General features: G+C 40.5%; 1 protein-coding gene across 1 annotated transcript in view; it reads left to right on the top strand.

The window, feature by feature from the left end:
* LOC121158218 (kinesin-like protein KIF20B) overlaps window positions 1-24,156 on the top strand; it is a 36,009-nt gene that overhangs the window by 1,436 nt on the left and 10,417 nt on the right. Inside the window, exons 2-4 of the mRNA XM_040982878.1 lie at window positions 17,927-18,211; window positions 19,382-19,521; window positions 19,730-19,868. Coding sequence (XP_040838812.1) covers window positions 17,927-18,211; window positions 19,382-19,521; window positions 19,730-19,868 — 564 coding nt within the window. The remainder of the gene's footprint in view (window positions 1-17,926; window positions 18,212-19,381; window positions 19,522-19,729; window positions 19,869-24,156) is intronic.

Raw genomic sequence — 24,156 nt, 5'->3', positions numbered from 1 at the left:
CCGGAGCTAAGCTAATCTGAAGCCAGGAGCCAGGAGTTTTTTCTCTGTCTTCCATATGGGTGGCAAGGTCCCAAGGCTTTGGACCATCCTCTACTGCTTTCCCAGGCTGGAAGAAGGGCTGCAGCGATACAGACTGGCACACACATGGATTCTGGCGTGTGTAAGGCAAGGACTTAGTCCACTGGGCTACCACACTAGGCCCTAATTCTACTTTTTTTTTTTTTAATTTCATTTTATGACAGTTTCATAGGCTCTGGAATTCCCCTAATCCCTCCCCATGACTTCTCCCCATGGTGGATTCCTCCACATTGTTGCTGTATTACAGTTCAAATCCAATGATGATTCCTTCATTGCAAGCATGTACCATGCATAGAGTTCCAGCATCTTATTGTCCAGATAAATTCAACAGTTTCTTGGAGACCATTGCTGGTCTGAAAGCAGAGCTGGCAGAATATCATCCCGTCCAATGAAAAGCCACAACATAACAACTTACAACATTATTAATTGACATGGTATTGAGTGACCAATATTTTAGAAAATGCAAGTTCTTAACCACATCCTGTGACTACTTCATTGACATTTCAATTTTAGTTTATACACAACCGGCTGCCATACACCTTAAAATGGCTATAGGGTACTATTCAGCTGTCTCATGTCTATTTTCATTTTTAGATTTAGCAGTTTATAGTATTGAAGCATAATTTTTACTGAACTTGGTGAATTTTAGGATAGTCCAAGCTGGCTTATAACTCTAACAAGGCATATGTCAACAGTTGAGGTGCAGAACAGTTTTAGGAGGGGTGTGCAGAGAAATCTTCAATACCTTAGTGAGGAGTGACTAATCTGTGTCCCGCCTAGTGAGGTATGTGTGAGTCCATGCTGCATTTTGGTCATTTGTATCTTCCACATGACAAATACCCCAGTGTTTAATCTGCCACAAGCCATGCATGCTTCAAAAATTAAATGATCGTGTGGACAAATTCTGAGTTCATCCATTCTCTTTGAAATATTGGCACAAACTAGCATATCCCAATATCTTTTGAGATAATTCTTCAATGTCGTGTGAAACTTTTAAAGCTAATGAAACATAATTTTTGTAGACCTTTATGTAAAGGTAAACATACATAACTGAACTCAAACAGCTTTTATTTTTATTATGCTGTACATATGTTAAGTTTATTAAAGATTTGTGTGAATGACATTTGGAGAGGGGCGAGATGGAGGTCTTCCATCTGCTGGTTCTAGCTGACAGTGGCTGGGGCTGGACCAGGACTAAGCCAGGAGTCAAGAGCTTCATCGTCCAGATCTCTGCCTGAGGAAAGGGGCCCAACTACATGGACCATCTTCCACTGCTTTTCCCAGGCTGAGTCTTGAACTTGTACACGCACAAGATGTTGGTATTGCAGGTTGTATCTTCACCCATGGTGCTACAATATCAATGCAGGCCTCACTCTGTCTTTTTAATTAACATAAGAAAGCTTTGAAGATGAAAACTAGAGAGTTTATCCAGAAGGCTACTCAGGAGGTAAACTAGCAGAACACTCCATTTTCTGTATTCACCTCTCAGTTCATATGTTTCCTAGAAAATTTTCTGCGGCCAATAGGCTGATCTCAACCTTGTTCCCCATCTGCCAGAGGGGGGTTGAAGTCAGAATTCAAAGCATGCGAATGACATCCATTATTGAGTCTGTTTGAAATGTCTCTACACACATACCTGCCAGAAAGATAAGGCGGCTCCAGAGGCTCAGTCAGCTTCATTGGCCCAGAGGCTAAGTGTGCATCATTAGATATTCTGAAATAATAGCTAACAAAACTTAACAGAGTGTGCTGTCATTTTCATGCTGAACAATCTTGAGAGATAAGTACTGCTGTAATCACAGGAAGGAAATATTGAAGCTCAGAAAGTTTCTATGTTCCCTAAAGATACTCAGTTGGAAAGTGATCGAGCCATGGTTGAAGCTGGGTGGTTTACGTCTATACCTCTATGACATTACTCATTGTTACGTTGTCTTCAATGGAATTCTAATTCCATTTTTTATGGTACTTTGGGATAGGCCCAATCTTCCAGTATGATAGAGTAACTATGGAAATGGGTTCCATGCCAGGATCTAGAATTTACTATGAGAAGTACAACTTGATATAATTAAGTGCCACATAAATACCTCTTGAATGATTAGCATGCAACTAAGTGTTTCTCTTCTAGTCATTGAATTCTCAGTTGGGTGTGGGGCTGCATTTTACTGTCTAGAATATCCCCTGTTTTACTCAGAAAAGCATTAGGATGTGAGTATTAGCACAGTATCTCCTACGCACTCTTGCATTTGTGAAATTGCTATTAATTTTCCTCAATGCGCTGCCATTTTAAGAGCTACTAGGCTGTGATTATAAAGCAATTTGCTTGCTATCTTTGCCTTTTTCAACAACAATGCCAGTACATAATTAAGCTCTGTGTTCTGGGGAAAAGACAATTTTGAGTGTAGAGGTAAAAACAAGATTGTCTCCAGAAAAGAGCACAGAAACCAATTTAAATTGCAAGTTAATGCTGGTATATTAATGTCAGTATATATTTTGGCAAGGAAAACTACCTTGAATAATTTTTCCATAGTGCTTCTTAATTTATTGATAGTGTGTTTGAAGTTTAATGATGTGATTCTCAGCCGTGCAATGTTTACATTGTACAAAATAATTAGATACAAAATCAAGTGATTATTAATTTTCTATCTAATGTTTTAAAAATGATAAGGATTTTTTATGAGGGTTCTTAAGAATAATAAATATCATAATATAATGATGAGGCTTTAAAAAAAAATGGAGTTTTTTTTTTAGAAGGCAGAGTTGGAGAGGAGAGATGGAGATCTTCTATCCTCTGGTTCACTCCTCAAATGACTGCCATGGCTGAATCTAGGCTGGTCCCAAGCCAAGATCCAGGAACTTCTACCGTGTCTCCCATATGGGTACAAGGGGTCAAGGACTTAGAGCATTTTTTCATTTCTCCATTAACAGGGAGCTGTATTCACAAATAGGCAGCCAAGTCTTGAACGGGTGCCCATATGAGGTGCTGCATGCAGAGAGTTAACATGCTCTATGACACAGTGCTGGCCCCAATTTGGGCCTTTGAAACTATAGATAAGGCATAGATACTCTTTATCTGTAGCAGGCATAGGAAGAGCAGATGCAAAATAAATTCCCTGGGAGTTGTTGGGACACTAGTTTCTCTGGCATTTTCCCATTTCACAAATAAATAGATCCTATTGCATTTATTTATGCTTGGCTTCAGGCTAGTTGAGAAAAATCATTTAACAAATGTCAGGCAGAAGTCTAGCCGATAATTTGGCAGAGTACGTATCACAGGATAAATTAGCTTTTGGATATAAACATGGGACACAGAAAAATACTGTAAAAATTCCGTCTTCCGCTTTGACTCTCTGACTTGGCTCTGTTTCCTTCCTTCCCACATTTTATACCTGCAACTTGGATCAGTATTGCTTTCCTCTGAAAGTCAGTTTATCCTTAGAAATGAGGTGAGTGTTCGCCAGGAAAAGAAAATAAAAATATTCTGGTATGCAGGAACTGCTCAGATTTCTCCATATTTTAGAGCAGTATAACAAAATACCATAGACTGGATAGCTTATAAGCAACAAGAACTTCTTTCTTACAGCTCTGGAAATGTAAGACTCAGACACTGACTTTATATAAAGGGGCCTCAAAATAGTCATGAAAAATCTGCACCATCCTTTAAATAAACAAATTGTTCCATGAACTCTTCAAAAATTTCATGACACTGCATTAATTTGTTATGATATGAATTTATTAATTTTGCTGCCATAATGAATTTGCTGATAAGTTACCAATGAAGGAAAACAAATAAGTTTATTTGGCTCACATCATTTCAGTTTGAAAATCAATCAGCCTGATAGAGCCTCCTGGATAGATGGCAGATAAACTGCAGAGGGAGAATCATGGTGGACAAGAAGGCAAATGGACTAGATAGTGCCAAACCCTGGCCTCTGTAACACCTTTCTTTGAGATGGAAGACCTTTTGCAGCAGCCTGAAAGATGTTCAGCTTCACCCAACCATCTGCTGTTTCTACTGCCTCACAGTAACAACACCCTAGAGACCCAGGCTTTGCCATACTGGGACACTGAACATCTCAATCTTCATTGGTTGAGTCCTTATTATCTAGTCAGTGCCTATCATCTCCAAGACCCAGCTCCATCTCCTATCACATGGGATTTAGGTTGAAGTGTCTGAATTTGGCAGAAATGTGAACATTTAGCCATTAAAGACCCTTTGAAGTTTCTCAGTCTGACCTCATCCAAATTGGTAGACAAATGCTGTAGAAACCTGGTCAGGTAGCATTCAGTCCGTTTTGATCAAAAGAGGAACAAGGCTTGGTTGGAAAATGAACACAGACCGGGAAGAATACTCTTGTTTAATTTTAACTTTCTTTGAAAGGCTGAGTTACAATGAGGGAGGAAAAATTGGAGTGGAAGATGGAGAGGGAGGGACAGTGAGAAAGAGACCTCTTCTCCCTGGTACACACTCCAAATGGTCACAGCAAGTAGGGTGGACCAAGGCGAAGCCAGGAGCCAGGAGCTTCATCCGTGTCTTCCACGTGAGTGAGAGTGCCCAAGCACTTGCGCCGTCTTTTGCTGCTCTACCAGATGCAACATCAAGGAGCTGGATCAGGAGTAGACTAGGCAGAACTCAGACTGGGACCCGTAATGGATTCCAGCACCAAGGTTGCAGCTTGACCCACTATACCACTGTGTCATCCCTGGAAAATACTTTTGAAGGAATCTGTCACAATAGGGTCCCTTCAAAGACCTTAAAAATTCAAGTTCACTTCAGAATAAATTAGAGTGAAAGTGACCGTCTCGTGGGTAGATAATCTTGGGCTTTGGGCTCCAGTATGTACTGTTCTCCAAGGGGCAAGTTTGAACCTGTGTTGTCTTCCTTACGCTGTGCAGCCCTGTGTGCTTTCTGAAACTGGGAAGGTGCTCTGCTTTCAGAGGAATCCATTTCAGGATCCCAAATCTCAATTTCATGTCATCATTTGAAAAGTTTTGTCTTTCAGTATTCAGTGTCAGACTGAATTGCAGTTGGGGTGGATCAGTGTTTGGTTACAGTAATACTCCTTGAAATATAAACATGCTTGTACTGAACATTGTATCAGTGGCTCCTAAGAATGAAGGAAGCATTTAGCAACTTAAAAGGATCAGTTTTAGCAGTTGTGCTGTGGGAATCTTGGCACTTCTTGAATCACCAAAATTTGAGTAAACAAGTAAGGGTGCTTGATTCCATGTGTTTTTCAGTGTTCATACTGCCACGAGGTGATTGAGAAGGGAACATCAATCTTCGCTGAAGGGGGCTAATCACTGGGTATTAATTCTCTATTGCATTTATGCAGGCAGTTTTCCAGAGGTGTCATCCATATCTAGAATTCCATGTAATGCATGCCAGAAGCCTGTTAAGCTCAACACCACACATACTTTTATAAAATCACGATACCAGCGTCATCAGATATTAATTAATAAGATTTCCCTCCTAGAAGTCTATGAAGGTGCAGTAATATAGTTCAAACATTCCTACCTGTTTATAAAGTTGAGGGAAGGTTTTTTTACATGCTCTAACCTCACATCAAAGTTAGCTGCATTACAAAGTACCAGTGATGCTCTGACAACTCCATTTGAGATAAGTTATTGTAAAGAAAAAATGGGACAAAAGTAATTATTTGGATACCAAGGGCCCCAGCTCATGCATCTAAGGCAACCAGAGTTGTTTGATCTGAATTTCACAAACTGGGTGTCTTTGTTGCTCCACAAATTCATGTTGACCGACTTCCCTGTGTAGCAGTTCTTGTCTTGGATTCAAAGGCAAATGAGGGTTTTACAGAAATGTGGGCTCGCTCGGGCCCAGGGAGGTGGCCTAGTGGCTAACATCCTCACCTGGCATTCCCAAGATCGTGTATGGGTGCCAGTTCATGTCCCAGCAGCTCCACATCCCATCCAGCTACCTGCTTGTGGCCTGGGAAAGCAGAAGAGGATTGTCCAAAACCTTGGGACCCTATACCCATGTGGGAGACCCAGAAGAGCTCCTGGCTGCTGGTGGCTGGCTGCTGGCTTCAGAACAGCTCAGCTCCGGCTGTTGGTCACTTGGAATGAACCAGCAGATGTAAAATTTTCCTCTGTCTTGTCCTCCTCTCTGTATATCCACCTTTCCAATAAAAATAAATAATCTTGAAAGAGAATGGGGGCTCTTTCACTACCTGTGCCTGCTGTTTTAGTATCTCAGTCATTTGCAATTCTGAAATGAATGAAATGAAAGATGCTTAAGTGATTTTTTTTTATATATATACAAATGAGTTTGTAAAAGAGGCTGAACAATGCCTACCTTCAAGGGACCATATTTCTGTATACCACCCACTCACTCACCCCATCTCTAATTCTAATACAGTTCTGCTCTTCCCTATAATAACAAAGGAAAAGAGAAGTTTAGAATCTTCCTAATCAATCTTGTCACATTCTGAGTTTCTTTTCCCCCTGTGATGTAAAAGAACCACCAAGAGTTTCAGCAAAAGAATATAACCAATAATCGGGAAGATAGAAAAGGTAGCTCTAAAAGTGTTTTAAAACATGCAAAAAAAAAAAAAAAAACCAGAAAGACAGACAAGGGTAAGGAAATCTTCCATCAGATGGTTCACACCCCAAATGCCTTTAACATCCAGGGGTATGACAAGCTGAAACCTAGAGGAGTCTCAAGGAGACTTCAAAGTAGCTTGGTCTTCCCATGTCAATAGCAGGGCCCTAAGTGCCTGAGCATCACCTGCTGTCTCTTCTGTGTGCCTCACCTGAAGCTGGAGTAAGTGCATCCGTGACTTGAACCTGATATCCTAAATGAGATGTCGGTGCCCTAAGCAGTGACTTTGCCATACCAAGCACCCATACCAGACATTTTCAAAGCAGCCATTTAAGCCTGTTATTTGAATACCTTATAGAACCTTGACAGAATAGGGAAAAAGAAGGTCTGAAAGTTACCCAGCTTGCCTATTTCTTACCCTTAATTTAAGGCCTATACACGGTTTTGAAGGTATTCATTAATAAGGATTTGTAGTGATATAACGAATTTGTCAGTTTCTTAAAGCAGGGACATATTTGTTTCTTAGAGATTTTAATAAGTATATTTCACTACAAAGCAATATATATTCTACAAAGCAGCATTAAAAGTTGATGAAAAACAGGGCTGTGTCTCATTTTCTTTTTAATCAGTTCAAAAGTCTCTTTGACCCAGGACTTAAGAGTTTATTGGTGTTGCCAGAAATATTAGCATACAGATCAATTGCATTATCTCCTAGAGGGATTGTTTAATACCTAATTAGCCTTTTTGATCTCAAAGAATAGATTAGTTCTTTTCATATAGTCTTCTCAACTTGATTATGCCACCCCCCTTTTTTTAAATTGCAAAGTCAAATATATAGAGGAGGAGAGAATGAGAGGAAGATCTTCCATCCGATAGTGGCAGGAGCTGATGCCAAGCCAGGAGCCAGGAGCCAGGAACCTCTTCGGAGTCTCGCTCATGCGGGTGCAGAGTCCCAAAGCTTTGGGCCATGCTCAACTATTTTCCCGGGCCACAGGCAGGGAGCTGGATGGGAAGCAGGGCTACTGGGATTAGAACTGGTGCTCATATGGGACCTCGGCTTATGCAAGGTGAGGACTTTAGTCACTAGGGTACCGCAGCAGACACTCCCTCTTTTTTTTTTTTTTTTTTTTTTTAATAAGTACACTAGATGAAGTCCAGTGTCTCTCACAGCTTGGAGGACTGTAGGTTAAAATACTCAGTAAGTTGAGGGATAAAAGCTGAATAGAACTCTTGCTATCTTTGACAAAGACAGTAAGACAATAAAGTTAATAGGTTAAGATATGCAGAGATAAGTGCTAGAAAAAAGAATCTTTGACATATTAGATCTTAGATTTCTTTGTACCTGAGGCCAAGTTTGTTCTTTTCACAGCTCAGTGAGCTGAACAATTTCCTCTTGGAACTTAAATTGGTTGGAATTGGGTTTCAGAGCCTTGCAACTGAAACCATCTGGAACAATATAGATGCCAAAGACATTTACCTATAACTTCATGATAACTGAATCATGGCTAATTAGGCATGAAAAAAATCCTGTGAGCTCATTCATGTAATCTTCTTTCTAAGATCATTGACGGTAGAAAAGTTGATTATAATCTGTTTTGCATTGACCCATTTGTAATCTAAACTTTGGGGTGGTATCACTTTTATTCTGGGACACTTTAAGAAAGAGCCTATTAATGTTAGGTCGACAGTTAAGACGTGTCTCACGTTGGATGCTTACCACTTCCAGCTCCTGATTGAAGCTTTCTGCCCATAAAGACCCTGGGAGACAGAGGTGTGTGTCTCAAAGTGTTGGGTCTCAGCACTCATGGGAGAGACCTCAGTTGAGTTTTCAGCACCTGGCTTCAGTCCAACCCAGTTTTGGCTACTATGAGAATGTGGAAAGTGAACCCTTACAATGGGATTGCACTCTTGGGCTTACTTGCCATCTCTCTTCATGAATGAAATGAATAAATAAAAAGAGCTACACTATGCAGCATTATGTAGGATGAAAGCAATATTGAGGACAGTGTCCGTTTTCATGCAAAGGTCCCTGATCCAAGGGATGCTGGTCTTACAGGTCACATCATAATGAGCGGCATGTTTGATATTAGAAAATAAGTCCCTGTCTTTTTTTTTTTGGTTGTTGTTGTTGTTCAGTAATTTTAGATTCTATTTTACAGGCAGAACCATTTTACAAATGAACATCCGCAGTTAACATAGCAGCAGAAAAATTGTTTCTCTTTACTATTGGTGGTTTTTATTTGTCATCTGAGGTTGCTTTATGTGCTATTTCTCTTCAAAAAATTGTCTTTGTTCTTCATTTTGATCAACAGGGGCACTGGATTCGGTTATGTCTGGTTTCCACATAGCATCTGAGGAAACCAACAGATGCAGAGGGTTGAGGAAACAGAACTGTCATTAAAATCGGTGCATAGTGCTATTCCTAAAGGACATGTCCAGTCACTCTACCCACAGGACTTTAACATTGAATAATCTCCTACCAAATGGCTCAGCCACCTGTCCTATTTTCTGGAGCTCCTTTCCCTACTGAAGCTCCAAATCTCTTATTTCATATAATCATCCTTGGAGTGAGTTCTTTGCAATTCATCCTGTCAGATCGCACACTTTCAGATTCACTATTTCTACCCAAAGATAGTCACTTTCTGAAAAGCTATTACAATGGTAGTCTGTCGACTCTGTTCTGATGATTCATGCAAGTAACCATTCATTCATTAAATTTTAACCGACACCTACTTACGATGCATCACTTGCTTATCTTTTTCAACTTTATAACTATACCTTAATTCTAATAAGGTGTTCTCTGATTTCGCACTTACTGTATTAAGACATTATTTAGAACAGAAGAGATTCGTTGTCTCATAGTTTCAGAAATTCTGACTAGTGCAGTGATACAGGACACAAGCATGAATGATGGAACATCTTAGGAGTTATTTATTTCAAGTTGCTGCCAAAACATTAAAATGCATACCCCACTCCAAGGAGAAGTTTTACTCTTTCAGAGTGATATGCAAGAGGCTATTTCAGCATAGTGATTAAAACACGTGTTTATGATTGAGATTAACAAGATATAGCATGGATGGATGGTGATCATAACAGCAATGGTGCCACTGAGGCGAGTTAGAGAATGAAAAGACAGGAAATAAAGCATTTGTGTGTGCTTGTACACTGCCGAGTGGAAGTGGATCATACTGGTGGAAGAGATCTCCTATCTCTTGGAGGAATGCCTCTCCCAACGTCACACACCTTAGATTCAGTCCTTGACTTTTCATGTGGACTTGTTTTGCCACCATCATCCCCTTATGGGTAGATGATGCAAACATTCGCCAAGTTGCTTAAGCCCAAACCTGGGCGTGATTCTTACACTGCCTGTTTTTGCATAAGAGACTGCCAATCAGTTTTCTGAACAGCTTTCAGATCCCCAAATACACCAAGTATTGTTTTACTTCTGGACATTTATTATTTACTGTTTTCTCTGCCTAGAACATGGTATTTATGAAAAGAATAACTAAGCGGATGAATGAGTAAATGGCACAGGTAGGTGGTTCTAATTTTGGTTAAGAGCTGTGGTATGCAAATGGAGCTCTGTGGCAAAAGATGTAGAACTAAAAGCCATCAGAATTGAGCATGAGAAGCTGCTTGCCTTGCAGTGGAATGAACTGATACTGGTCAGAGTGATAGTCCTGAAGTGCATTGAATCCATGAACGGCAAGCCCAGGGCCTCCATGGATATGGTGAAGAAACCGGGAAGTTGATAGATCATCGGTGAGAAGGAGCGCCATGTGCAACAGTGTGTTAGCATTAAGGGAGGAAGCAGCTTTATACAAACACTCTTCATACAAAAGAAATTTTCTATTATCTATGCAAACCTCCAGTTGTCATCAAGCACGTTATAGTATGTTCTCATTATCCTCAGTATCAACCTAATCTTGAACTTCCAAATTGACAGTATCTGCTAAATATTTCCCTTTCTTTCAGTTCTTATTCAGAGGTTCAGATGCTAGTTTTGTCATCTGAGACTTGATGTAATAATACATTGTTTCAATCATACACAATTTATTTCTTAGGCATGACCATACTGATTTAGATTGAATTCAGCAACAGCTCCTCTCCTACTCAGCCAAGGGTATTTAGGAGAAGACACAATTGTGCTGCAGTTCAGCTGCTCCGATAGGCATTGTAGTGGCTCAAGGAGTCAGGTTGGAGGAAAGTCCAGTGACTTGTAGGGGAGATGCCATCTACCCTGCCAGGTTGGGAGGTCACTGCGTGAGACGGTAGGAACCCTGGAAAAAGATGAAGGTAGAACATTGCTTGAAACGATGGATTAGAGGTGGGCAGAGAAGAAATGTCTTCAGTTACTTTTGCTGACTCCTAAACTGAATTTCTCATTTTTTTGCTGCTTCAGACTAAGAATAATAAAGCAAGCCTTGAGGGGAAAGCACAGAGACAAATGGAAAGAGATAAGCTAGACTGTTTCCCCTGAGCAGAAATTAAATGAAACTAATGCTATTTAACTGAAATAGCAAGGCCGGCTCTCTTTAACACTGTTTTCCCATGTGCATGATTTTTATTGCCATTAAGGGTTTGAATTTTCTGGATTCTATTCTGGATTTCTCAAATATTAACACAGATACAATTTCTTCCACGAATTGTTCCCCTCACCTCTCTCCTCACCATAGGTTAGGGTGAGTACCCTTGTGTATCACTTCATACAAAGGTTGACATCACTTAATGTCATTATTTTACTTCATGGGATTACTTGTTCCATTTTTGACTTGGCATTCTTGAAGGGAAGACCATATCTGTGTTGTTCACTGATGCATAGTCTGCACCTGACGTGCTGCTAGGAGGTGGTAGCTAATGAATAAATAACAAATGGATAAGTATTAGGAGCTTGCAGTGGGGGCTCAAGCTTTGCCCTGTTTAGTAGAAACAACAGTTTGCACACTTACCTTTTTTATCTACTGCTTTTTAAAGTATTTATTGACTTTTAGAAAAAGGCAAAGTTTCAGAGAAGGAGAGAGAAAGCTCTTCTTTCCATTGGTTCATTCTCCAAATGGCTGCAGTGGCCAGGGCTAAGCCAGGCTGAAGCCAGTTTTATTTTTGTTTCCCAAGTGGTTGCAGAGACATAGGAACTTGTGACATCTGCTGCTACAGCTGATCAGAAGTAGAACAACTGGTACATAAAATGGTGCCCACCTGGGAACTTGGCATTGTACGGGGTGGCTTTACAAACTATGCCACAGGACCAGCCCCCATGGATTTCACTATTACAGTGGAGTACAGCACTATGATTTCTAGCATATAGTGTCAACTTGATTGATAAACTTTGTTTTTGGTTTTTTTTTTTTTAAAGATTTATTTTTATTATTTGAAAGGCGGATATACAGAGAGGAGAGACAGAGAGGAAGATCTTCCATCCGATGATTCACTCCCCAAGTGAGCGCAACGGGCCGATACTATGCCGATCCGAAGCCAGGAGCCTCTTCTGGGTCTCCCACGCGGGTGCAGGGTCCCAAAGCTTTGGGCCGTCCTCGACTGCCTTCCCAGGCCACGGGCAGGGAGCTGGAAGGGAAGCGGGGCAGCCGGGATTAGAACCGGCGCCCATATGGGATCCCGGGCGTGCAAGGCGAGGACCTTTAACCACTTGCGCCACCGCGCCGGGCCCTGATTGATAAACTTTGTAAATACAGTGTAATATGCTTGCAAAATTTTTGTCTTAATGTTACTCTTCCTGCTCAAGGCTGTCCCTCCTCCCTTCCACTTTCCCCACCAACTCATGTTTGGAATGGGATCCAACAATAACCAATCATTCCTTTTGCTTAATATCGACTCTGAATTATTTGATTATTAAACTAGGGGATTTGGGTCTTGAACAATAGATAGCCCTCTCATTGAAACCTATTGGCTCAAAGGATTGAGTAAACCGTTCTAAGACTTTGCTTAATTCATGCTCTATTTTCTCTCATACTTGTTTCAGAATTCAGTTTAGTTACTAAGCCAATGAACATTTTATTCTTTCAATCAAAGTGAGTTTGAGTTTTAAAACTTGGGGATTTGGTGATTAGATTTCATTTAGGGAGATGGGGAGAAGCTGAGCTCTGAAGCTCAGAGGCAATCGCATCCTTCATTCCAAATGTTTAAGTTGGAATTCTGACACCAGAGCTGATAAGTGCAGAATTTGCTATCTGTTGCCAAATTTAAGGATTGTGTTTTGACAGTGTTTCTGGTGTTGGAGATTAGAATATACAAGAATTGAAGAGGCATAACCCAACAGGGATTTTAAGTAAACTACATTGACAGGTAAACCCCAAATCTGTAGAAAAAAAAAAATTGTTCCATAACTACTCAATCCTCTGTGACCATTACCATGGCTATAGTTGTAGTTATAGCAATTAAATTCAGCTTTATAGTATCAAGAAATCTTTATTCTATTTCTATTTCATCTATGTAGCTAAATGTTGTGGTCAGTTAGGAGCAAGCGGAGATAATCCAAGGGCTTAGCTTGTGGCTGAAGGGGCAAATCCTTGAGCTTGTGGTTCAGCCATGCACTGTGGACCAGAGGTTGCTGGCATTGCTTCTCCTTTCTGCACTTTCCAAATTGTATGTTTTATTATAGACATTGCATACTCCCCCTCAATTTTATATTGGTTACTCTGGGATGGCTAAATTTATGCTTTGGCAGGACTGAGAGGATGCGAGTTTAGACATAGCAAATGATGCAATTTATGCTGTGCATTTGGAAAGGGGGAGTATGTTTCCTGTTGATAGGAAAAATACTGGCATTCTGATAAATAGGCATTTTGAAATTCATTGCTAAGAGCCCCTTGTGTGTGCTTAGAAGGCAATGGGTAGGACATGGGAGAATTTGGTAGCTACTGAGCTATCCACAGAGCTGTGGTAACATGCTGCTTTCACCATTTCCCCATCACAACCAAGCAGATCACAGGGAGTGAAAGCCTGTCTTCTATTAAAGTACTCGAATAGGAAGATCAGAATCTGAAGATGCCAGACTGGAAGAGAAGGCTGTATTTCCTGGGTTTGAATCCCCTTCTCTGAGGCTCCATAGATCTGACCCTGCAATTGTCATTCAGTTCCGATGCTGCTGCCTCAGTATCTCACCTACATTCTTGGGTCAAGAGAGCTTCTTTCTTGTTTACTGTAGTTCAAATTTTCTTGCAGCTGTAGAGTTAAGAGTTCATATCCTTGGAGATTTGTCACTCTGCCTAATTACTGCTCTTGCTGCTGCTTACTGCATTCCTACTTACTGTCCTGTTATGTATCTATTACTTTCCAAAATTACCTTTTTATGACCAGTATCCTACATATTGCTCATTTCCTTCATTCTTACCTTGCACATTCCTAAAATGCAAAGTTCATGAGGTAAGAAGTTTCAATTGTTTTGTTAACTAGTTTCCCCAAGACCTGGAACAGAACCTTGTAATAGTTACTTCCTAATATCCACTGCCTCGTCCATTAACAGAGGTTTAAAGGCTAAAAAATGCAGAGGAAAAGGGCACCAGACAGGGAAGGTAGCTGCTTGTTTATTTGTCCTGATGCTCCTGGTTTTCCTGTTACCCCATAAACTGATCTTAGATATTTTCCCATCTTCACTTGCAAGCCCGATCTTTTCCTTCTCTATAGTAAATTCATTCCTGCATGTCTGTGGATACATTTTACCACCCAAATTTATGCTTTTGCTGACTTTCTGTCCTAAACACTAATCTCAGTGTAGACTCTGTGTCCGTCAGTGCTTGGAGCTGGTATGATGTGGTTAGTAAACATGCTACATTCTTTCTCTCTGCATGAGGAACCTACCTCACCACAAGGGCTGAGCTGTTTATAACCTACCTGAGAGATTTCCTCGAACAAGGGCCAGGATGGTGATTAAAGAATTCTGTTTTCTGAAATGCACTGTTTATTGGTAGGGAATTTTAAAAATAAGTTAGTTAACCTCAGTTGTACTGTAATACATCTCTTTAAGAGGTCAGCTGGGGTAAGAATTAGTTAAAAAAATGAAACTGTCGGGTCAAAATACCAAGTATAGAGAAGTTGCTGATTTTTTTTTTCTTCCAAGGCCACACAGGTGGTAATGATGAAGCCCGGCTGGGCGTCTGGTGCTCCCTTGAGTGTGACATGAGACTGGGGAGTTGAGCCTATTGAAGAGAAACCTGCCGGGGTGCTGGTAAACGGTGTCTAGGTCATTGACTCAGTTGGGATTACCCTTTCCTAGATTTCACTTCCGCCTTCTTGCTCGCTCGCAAATTTCATATCAGTAGTCAAACTTTGATATTGGAACTCCTTACGATCCTGTCAAATCTTTGACACAAAAGGAGAAAAAACATAATTTTGGATAATTTGCATTTTTTTATGTTAAGTATGGTGCAGTACATCATGAGTCTAATTACATTTATTTAGATTTATTCCTTTATTGGAAGGCAGATACAGAGAGAAGGAGAGACAGGGAGAAAGATCTTCCGTCCAATGATTCACTCCCCAAGTGACCGCGGGGGCTGGTGATGTGCCAATTTGAAGCCAGGAGCCAGGAGCTTTTCTGGTTCTTCCACACAGGTGTAGAGTCCCAAGGCTTTGGGTTGTCCTCGACTGCTTTCCCAGGCCACAAGCAGGGAGCTGGATGGGAAGTGGAGCTGCCAGGATTAGAACTGGTGTCCATATGGGATTCCAGCACATTCAAGGTGAGGACTTTAGCTACTAGGCCAGCGCGTAGGGCCCTGAGTCTAATGACATTTTAAGAATCTTAAGCCTATAATGGCTGTCTTGACGTGAATCATTCCAGGAGAGGCCACTGTCCTGAGCTGTGACACAGCATAAACAGTTTGAAAAGAGAAACATTTTCCTTCTGTATAGAACGTGATTGCAGTGAAATAAGCCCACCACAGCCATGAACACTTCACAGAAGTCTGAAAGCCTCCACTGTGCCCACTGCAGCAACATATTTTTTTTTAAGATTAATTTACTTTTATTGGAAAGTCAGATACAGAGAGGAGAGACAGATGAAGATCTTCTGTCCGATGATTCATTCCCCAAGTGACCTCAACGACTTGTGCTGTGCCGTTCCAAAGGCAGGAACTCTTCCAGGTCTCCCCTGTGGGTGCAGGGTCCCAAGGCCTTGGGCCATCTTCAACTGCTTTCCCAGGCCACAAACAGAGAGCTGGATGGAAAGCAGGGCTGCCAGGATTAGAACTGGTGCCCATATGGGATGCGAGCTCATTCAAGGCAAGACCTATAACTGCTAGGTCACCACGCGGGGCCCGCAGCACCATATTCTTAAGGAAAGCCTGGTAACAGTAGTGCAGGGACTTCTCAGAGTCTGTCCCTTTTCTATCACCAATGGGAAGGACAGGTTTTTCTCAGCTTTTAGTTTTAATTTTTTTTTTTTTTTTTTACATAATCTTACTTAGTTGATTAGGGTACAAAGGGTCAAGAGCTACAGGAAAGTGGGTAAGACCATCGTTTCCACACTAATATAATTTTTCCTGATTCTGGGATCAGAGGAGAAACAAAGGGAAAAGCCCCACCCAGGCTCCCACCCATCCTGGGTCCCTGATACGAGGCATGCTCCGAGGGTCCTGCTCAAGCAGTTTTGATAGTTCAACAGTTCTGAATTGCTGCCAATCTCGCCATTCCAATAGCGATGAAATCTATGCAGAATCCACTGGCTGACAGTCTCTTCATGGTTGGGGTTCTAAATCAGCAGTTCAGTTGGAGGGATCTCCAAAGAAACTTTGTCTGAAGTGATCCCAGACCTGATTCTTGTGTGTGCATGCCAGTACAGGGCCTGGCACAATCCATCGCCCCAATCAGCTTATGCACATGCTGGTGGTTGCAATTGCTGGGTCAGTTCTCTTTCCAGCCCTGTCTTCCACATGAACAAATGGGTGTTGCAGTCCAGCCCGATTCTGCTTACTTCATACTCAGCCCTCACGCAAACCAGTGGGAGCTGCAGCCTAGTTGAGGCAACTCCCCATTAGCCCCACCAGTCCAGCCCTCTCCCCTGGTTCCTATGCTTGCCAGTATGTGCCACAGATGTGTTCAGTCTGTCCCACATCCCATTTAGCTCTAGTAAATGTCAATGGGCATTGAAGCGTAATGGAACCCAACCTGCCCTATCATCCAGCCCACACCTATACTGGCAGGTGCTGTTCTGTCTAGCCACCCCTGCCCCAATCCTGGTTTTCATGCTCTCCAGTGGGAGTGGTTACCCATGAGTGAGGTGCCCACTATCTTCCTACTAGTCCACTCCAACTTCTCAATTATGCACTCTCCAGATAGTTCTGTGGTTTAACTTGACAGAATTAGCACCCAGTGCCAGCCTCTGCCAGCTGATGCTGCAGCAAAGCCCAACCAACCCTTACCCACTCTAATTTTTGCTTGTACCAGTTCTAACACTCGGTCCAATCTGGCCCTTCCCCAGTCTAGCTCACATGAGGCCCACAGGTGTTACAGCTGGTCTGGTCTGCCCCCATCCCAATTCATGCTCTCCAATGGGAGTGGTTGTCCAAACATTACAAATTAAGAAATTTTCTTGGAAAAAATAGTCTGCTCTGCTATTTGCCTGACTGCCAATACTAAGAACTTAGCCTAGGATTATAGTTTTGCTTGTAGTCTGCACGTAAAAGTAGTTTGTTTCTTAAAAGAATGTTCTTTTAAGGATGTGAATTTGGGGCACAGCACAGCAGCCTAGTGGCTAAAGTTCTTGCCTTGCACGTGCCAGGATCCCATATGGGCTAAGGTTCTAATCCCAGTGGCCCCCGCTTCCCATCTAGCTCCCTACTTGTGACCTGGGAAAGCAGGTGAGGACAGCCCAAAGCCTTGATATCCTGCACCCATGTGGGAGACCTGGAAGAGGCTCTGGGCTCCTGGCTTAGGATGGGTGCAGCTCTGGCCATTGTGGCCACTTGGGGAGTGAATCATTGGATGGAAGATCTTCTCTGTCTCTTTCCTCTCTGCATATCTGACTTTCCAACAAATAAATAAATCTTTAAAAAATACAAAAAATGGGTGTGAATTTAACTTTTGTATGTTTGTTTGTTTAATCTTTTAACACTCAATTAGATATTTGATCTAATTTACAAGATTAATTTTTTGTGGCAGGCCCTGCCTTTTCTTTCTTTTTTTTTTTCAAGTAAATTAATAAGGTATTGGGTGACCAATATGTTAGAAAATGCAAGTTCTTAACCACATCCTGTAACTACTTTCTTGACATCTCAATTTTAGTATATGCACAACTGGCTGCTATTCTAAAAGTTACATTGGGTATCTTAACAGGTTTATGTTCCTGATGCTTTAAATTCCTCTCGAGAGAGAGCTGGTGGAACTTCCAAGTCTTCTGAAGACATATCAGTAGATAATAATTCAGATAATAAAATGTTAAATGTAAAAAGAGCCACTGTTTCATGGGAAAATAATCTTGAAGATTTGGTAGAAGATGAAGATTTGGCTGAGGATCTAGAAGAAGGTGAAGAAACTCAAAATAAAGAAATGGAACTTAGTGATGAAGATTTGGATAGAACTGTGGAAGATAAGACTTTACTTAACTGCAAGGAGAACAAGGTAGGTATTAAAAACTTATTGATTGGGGCCTGGCAGCGTGGCCTAGTGGCTAAAGTCCTCACCTTGAATGCACCAGGATCCCATATGGGTGCCGGTTCTAATCCCGGCAGCTCCACTTCCAATCCAGCTCCCTGCTTGTGACCTGGGAAAACAGTTGAGCATGGCCCAAAGCTTTGGGATCCTGCACCCGCGTGGGATACCCGGAAGAAATTCCTGGCTTCTGGCTTCGGATCCGCATAGCATTGGCCATTGTGAATCATCAGATGGAAGATCTTCCTCTCTGTCTCTCCTCCTCTCTGTATATCTGACTTTCCAATTTGAAGTTCATTAGCAATTTTTATAAATAACTTTAAAAATGTTTTAATGGTATATATTTATTGGCATACAGAGTTAATAGTTCTTAAGGTTTCCTCTCCCATTTTTTCAATCATACGTTGACATTTTTTGTATCTCAAGTTTATGTTTTGAAAAATTTTAAGCCTATAAAAATGCTAGTATAATGAGTAGTTGGGTCCCCAATTGTTGTCATATTATAAATATGTAAGTAAAGATTCTTTTGCTTGTAGGTAAAAACCTATACAAAATTATACCTTAAAACTAACTATGATGGTATTTATTTTCTAAGAATGAGAAATTTTCCTCATAATTTCCATGACTGTTCTTTCACCTAAGAAGCCTAATATTGATGTAACAAAGCTATCTGTTAGGCCACCCATCCTGAGATTTCTCTGGTGGTATTAATATAGCTTGAATAACCATTTAATTTCTGTTTACAAAAAAACATTGATTTTAGCATCACGTTTGTGTAGTCATTTTTAATCTAGCGTTGATATCTTTTAGAAGTAGAGGCTATCCCTACTAATGAAATTCACAGTGTTGGGTTTAAGTGGAATAGTAGTTCCTGGTGGATAATACATGAGGCAAATTTACTTTTTTCTTAGTTCAGCTGAGCATTGAGATGTTTGAGTTTGTTTTTCATGTAGGTCTTCCTATGAGGTGGAGAGATTACAAAGTAATGAATCTGCAAATGCCAAAAATTTAGTGAGAATGCAATTTTTAAAAAGGATACGTAATTGTGGTTGATTAGATAAAAATTATTTTTGAAATAGTTGGACAGTATTTGGGTTATGTTTATCCTTTTATAAGAATTCTAATATTTAAATATTTTAGAAACTATTGAATTTAATAGAAGAACTGAAAAAAAAACTGATAAATGAAAAAAAAGAGAAGTTAACATTGGAACTTAAAATTCGAGAAGAAGTTACACAGGAATTTACTCAATATTTGGCTGAACGTGAGGCTGACTTTAAGTAAGTTGTTTCTTTGATGATTTAGTAAAAACTGAGAATTTCATTGCCTTGTTTCCTTTTCTTGCTTTCTGAGTTCTCATTTCTTTTCAGTAGTTTGAAAATAGCTTTTACTAATCGTCTTACATGAAGTTTGTTTTAATCTGTACTAGCCCTTGGCAGTGTAGCATTCTGTTCTGTTTTTTAAATGGAACTAATTTGTGTAATGCAGAGAAGCAATCCTTCAGGAACGAGAGATGTCAGAAGAAAATGCTGAATGCCGTTTGGCGATCTTCAAGGAATTGGTTGGTGTATGTGACATTCAGGAAGAACCAAGCAATAGAGTTTGTGCTGTGAAAGTTGAAACTGAGGTATTGTATCTCAAATGCTAGATTTCCAGGGAGAGTTTGATAGCAGGATATAATATGTGGTGGCATTATTGATGAGAAACATTAGTTTAGAATTAACGCAAAATAACTCTTTTTTTTTTATTATACTTATATCTGTTTTGTTAGGAATGTTAATGCAAATTGTTTTGATATTGCTTGAGTCATTATATGGACTGACAAAGAGGTTCAGTGTTTTTAATTATAAGAAACCTTCCCCAGCTTAGTCTTAAACTTCCAGTTTTTAAATTAGACTATCTAAAGATATAAGGAACTCTAAAAGGAGTAATTTACTTACTGTTTTGATTACCACAAAAATATTTGTTCTTACTGAATAATTACAGCTTCCTAGTTTTAAGGAAAATTTATCCTTTTCTGCTGTTTCCTCAGAAAACTGACTAGGTTTTCTTGGGTTTTCTAGGTTTTTTTGTTGTTGTTGTCACTTTTTAAATAGTTACGTTAATTTCAAAGTCAGAATTAGAGAGAAAGAAGGAACTATCTCCCATCTGCTGGTTCACTTCCCAAATGCCTCCAACAGCCAGAGGGTGTGCCAGGCTAAACCAGTCCCCTGGAACAGCATCTGGGTCTCCCAGATGGGTGGCAGGAGGTGGCCCAAGTGCTTTGGCCATCTTGCTTTGACTGCTTTGTGGAGTGCATTGGAGGGAGCTGCACTGGAAGCAGAGCAGCCAGGACTCAAGCAGGCCCCGATAGTGTGGAAATCCAGTGTTGGAAGCAGTGGCTTAACGTGGTGCACAGGGCCGCCTGCACCACTTGCTTGCTTTGTCGTCACTCAGTTCAGGGACCTGTGACAGTGATGTCTAGACTCTTGCTGTCATTTCACCATTCTGTGTCACTGCTATGATTTGGAATTGAACTGAGTTGTTTAAATGAAGATTAGTTTTCTTGGCTATTCTAACATAGTCTTTTAAGTATCGTTATTTATTTGAGATGATACCTAACTAACTTACCATAATTGTATAATTTTCACTGTTTCGGACATTTTCCCTGTGACATTTTAATGAGGAAAAATGATTCTGTTCCTTAAAAAATCAGTAGTAGAATGAAATTTTTTTTTTCCATTGGGGGCTTCTATATGATTTGCCTAAAAGGCTATCATAAGTTTTTGGCTGTTTCTAAAGCTCTGTGTATTATGTGGTAACACGTCAGGGTGAAACCCAGGGTTAACATTAGGCATGTGGTTTTTGCTGTTTTTAGGAAGCACATAATTATGTAGGATTTGAAGATATTATTGACTCTCTTCAAGATGATGTCACTGATATTAAGAAACAGGCTGAAATTGCTCACTTATGCATTGCATCTCTTGCTGATCCCCAGGAAGCCATTGCTTGTTTACAACTAAAGTTAAGTCAAGTTAAAACTGAATTAGATAAAACTAAAGAAGAATTAATCAAAACCAAAGAAGAGTTAAAAAAGAGAGATAATGGTAAGTAGATGTATTTTACTCCTTTGTAGATATTATAAACATATAAAATCTGATAAATATAAGAGAATTACACAACTTATTTATTACAGTGACCAGGAAATTCCTTAACCTAGGGTAGTAAGTTTTAGTATGTAATCATTTATATGAATTTATACAAATTTGCTACAAGAAATATATTTGACCATCACGTATTTCACTAGTTTTTGGGAAATAGTTAGTTTTAAAGGCAGAAAGCACTCCCATCTATTAGTTTACTCCCTAAATGCACACAACAGCCATAGGAAGGCTTGGTCTGTGGCTGCGTATTGGCATTCAATCCAAATTTCCATTAGGTGACAGGAACGTAATGGGCCTGTCTACAGCTCCCTCCCAGAATCTGCATGACTAGGAACCTTGAATCAGTCCCAGGTTCTCCCATGTGATAGAAAGGTTTCTGCCATCTTAACCTATAGGTCAAGGACTTTTCAAGAGAAAGTATTAGCTTTTTCCGTAAATGAAGAAATTATTCTTCCATATTCTTTATGCATTCTAGTGTAGGAGATTATGCTCTTGGCTTACAAGTTTGAAATAGACTAACTCCTATGGGGTGGCTTAACCTAGATTGCAGGTTCGTTCTGTCTTTGAGGATATCTTACATTTGTAGGAGGGTACTTCAAAATTTTAACGGAAAAAGGAAAAGAGAAAGTCTGTATTGAAGTAAAAGTTTTTGAAATACAGATAGTTTTTTTCATAATACTCATTTTCCATTAGTGGTTTTGAAGTATCTTTCTGTATGATTAGTTGCAACATTTGGAGTTGGAGAAAATTGGATAAAATCATCTTCCCTTTTCTGTGTAATACTAGATGGGTAGAGAAACAGCCGGTAAGTGATGCTTCTGCCTTTGGAGTGGACCAGGAAAGCCCTGACTCTGTCTCTTCTCTGGTGTCATGCCAGTTCTCTACTACTTAACGTGTCACTCATTTTTATCCTGGGTTTTGAAAGTATCATTTTTCTGAAACATTATTCTCTTGTAAGACGAATGCTGTGCCTTTGTAATGCTGTCAAAATTCTTTTTCCTGAATGTAATGCTGATAAAAGTGTCCACTATAGAAACTTGTGTTTCATGAGTTTAGTCATCGTTTCTTAGATATGAACTTATTTTCAAAATTCTTTGTTTTTTCAGAATCAGATTTATTAGTCCAAGGGCTGAAGAAATCTAGTAAGGTAATACTTTAAGCTTTTTTATTTCTTTGTTTTGATGAGGAGTAGAAGAGTACAGTTTATTACTACAAATGTTTATTTTAAAACCAATTACAGAAAAAGTAATGAAGACGGTAATGACAAAATTGAGAAGTCTAAGTGCCTTCACCTTTATACTGCTTTTCAGTGATGGTCATTGGGAAGATTCTATAAGCCTTATGGGAAATTTGCGGACATATATAGAAGGATACATATGTCTTAAAAAGTTTGCATAAGTAGAGTGATTTTCTGCTTTGCTTTCTTCCTCTCTAAATTATGTCTTGCAAATTATTCTAAAGCAATACCTACAGATATGTATCCTTCCTTTACTGAATTCATTAAAACCAACAATAAAAAGGGAGTCCAGTGTTGTATTACCACCGGCTAAGTCTCCCTGCATTGCTGGTATCTTATGTAGGAGCCAGTTTACGTCAGTTTACGTAGGAGCAGTTCAGTTGGAGGGATCTCCAAAGAAACTTTGTCTGAAGTGATCCCAGATCTGATTCTTGTGTGTGCATGCCAGTACAGGGCCTGGCACAATCCATCGCCCCAATCAGCTTATGCACATGCTGGTGGTTGCAATTGCTGGGTCAGTTCTCTTTCCAGCCCTGTCTTCCACATGAACAAATGGGTGTTGCAGTCCAGCCCGATTCTGCTTACTTCATACTCAGCCCTCACGCAAGCCAGTGGGAGCTGCAGCCTGGTTGAGGCAACTCCCCATTAGCCCCACCAGTCCAGCCCTCTCCCCTGGTTCCTATGCTTGCCAGTATGTGCCACAGATGTGTTCAGTCTGTCCCACATCCCATTTAGCTCTAGTAAATGTCAATGGGCATTGAAGCGTAATGGAACCCAACCTGCCCTATCATCCAGCCCACACCTATACTGGCAGGTGCTGTTCTGTCTAGCCACCCCTGCCCCAATCCTGGTTTTCATGCTCTCCAGTGGGAGTGGTTACCCACGAGTGAGGTGCCCACTATCTTCCTACTAGTCCACTCCAACTTCTCAATTATGCACTCTCCAGATAGTTCTGTGGTTTAACTTGACAGAATTAGCACCCAGTGCCAGCCTCTGCCAGCTGATGCTGCAGCAAAGCCCAACCAACCCTTACCCACTCTAATTTTTGCTTGTACCAGTTCTAACACTCGGTCCAATCTGGCCCTTCCCCAGTCTAGCTCACATGAGGCCCACAGGTGTTACAGCTGGTCTGGTCTGCCCCCATCCCAATTCATGCTCTCCAATGGGAGTGGTTGTCCAAACATTACAAATTAAGAAATTTTCTTGGAAAAAATAGTCTGCTCTGCTATTTGCCTGACTGCCAATACTAAGAACTTAGCCTAGGATTATAGTTTTGCTTGTAGTCTGCACGTAAAAGTAGTTTGTTTCTTAAAAGAATGTTCTTTTAAGGATGTGAATTTGGGGCACAACACAGCAGCCTAGTGGCTAAAGTTCTTGCCTTGCACGTGCCAGGATCCCATATGGGCTAAGGTTCTAATCCCAGTGGCCCCCGCTTCCCATCTAGCTCCCTACTTGTGACCTGGGAAAGCAGGTGAGGACAGCCCAAAGCCTTGATATCCTGCACCCATGTGGGAGACCTGGAAGAGGCTCTGGGC

Source organism: Ochotona curzoniae, unplaced genomic scaffold (assembly GCF_017591425.1).
Source record: "Ochotona curzoniae isolate NIBS_2020 unplaced genomic scaffold, NIBS_Ocur_1.0 contig_3653, whole genome shotgun sequence".
Classification (NCBI taxonomy): domain Eukaryota; kingdom Metazoa; phylum Chordata; class Mammalia; order Lagomorpha; family Ochotonidae; genus Ochotona; species Ochotona curzoniae.
The sequence above is the reverse complement of the archived record's forward strand: the minus strand, read 5'-3'. Positions and strand labels throughout refer to the sequence as shown.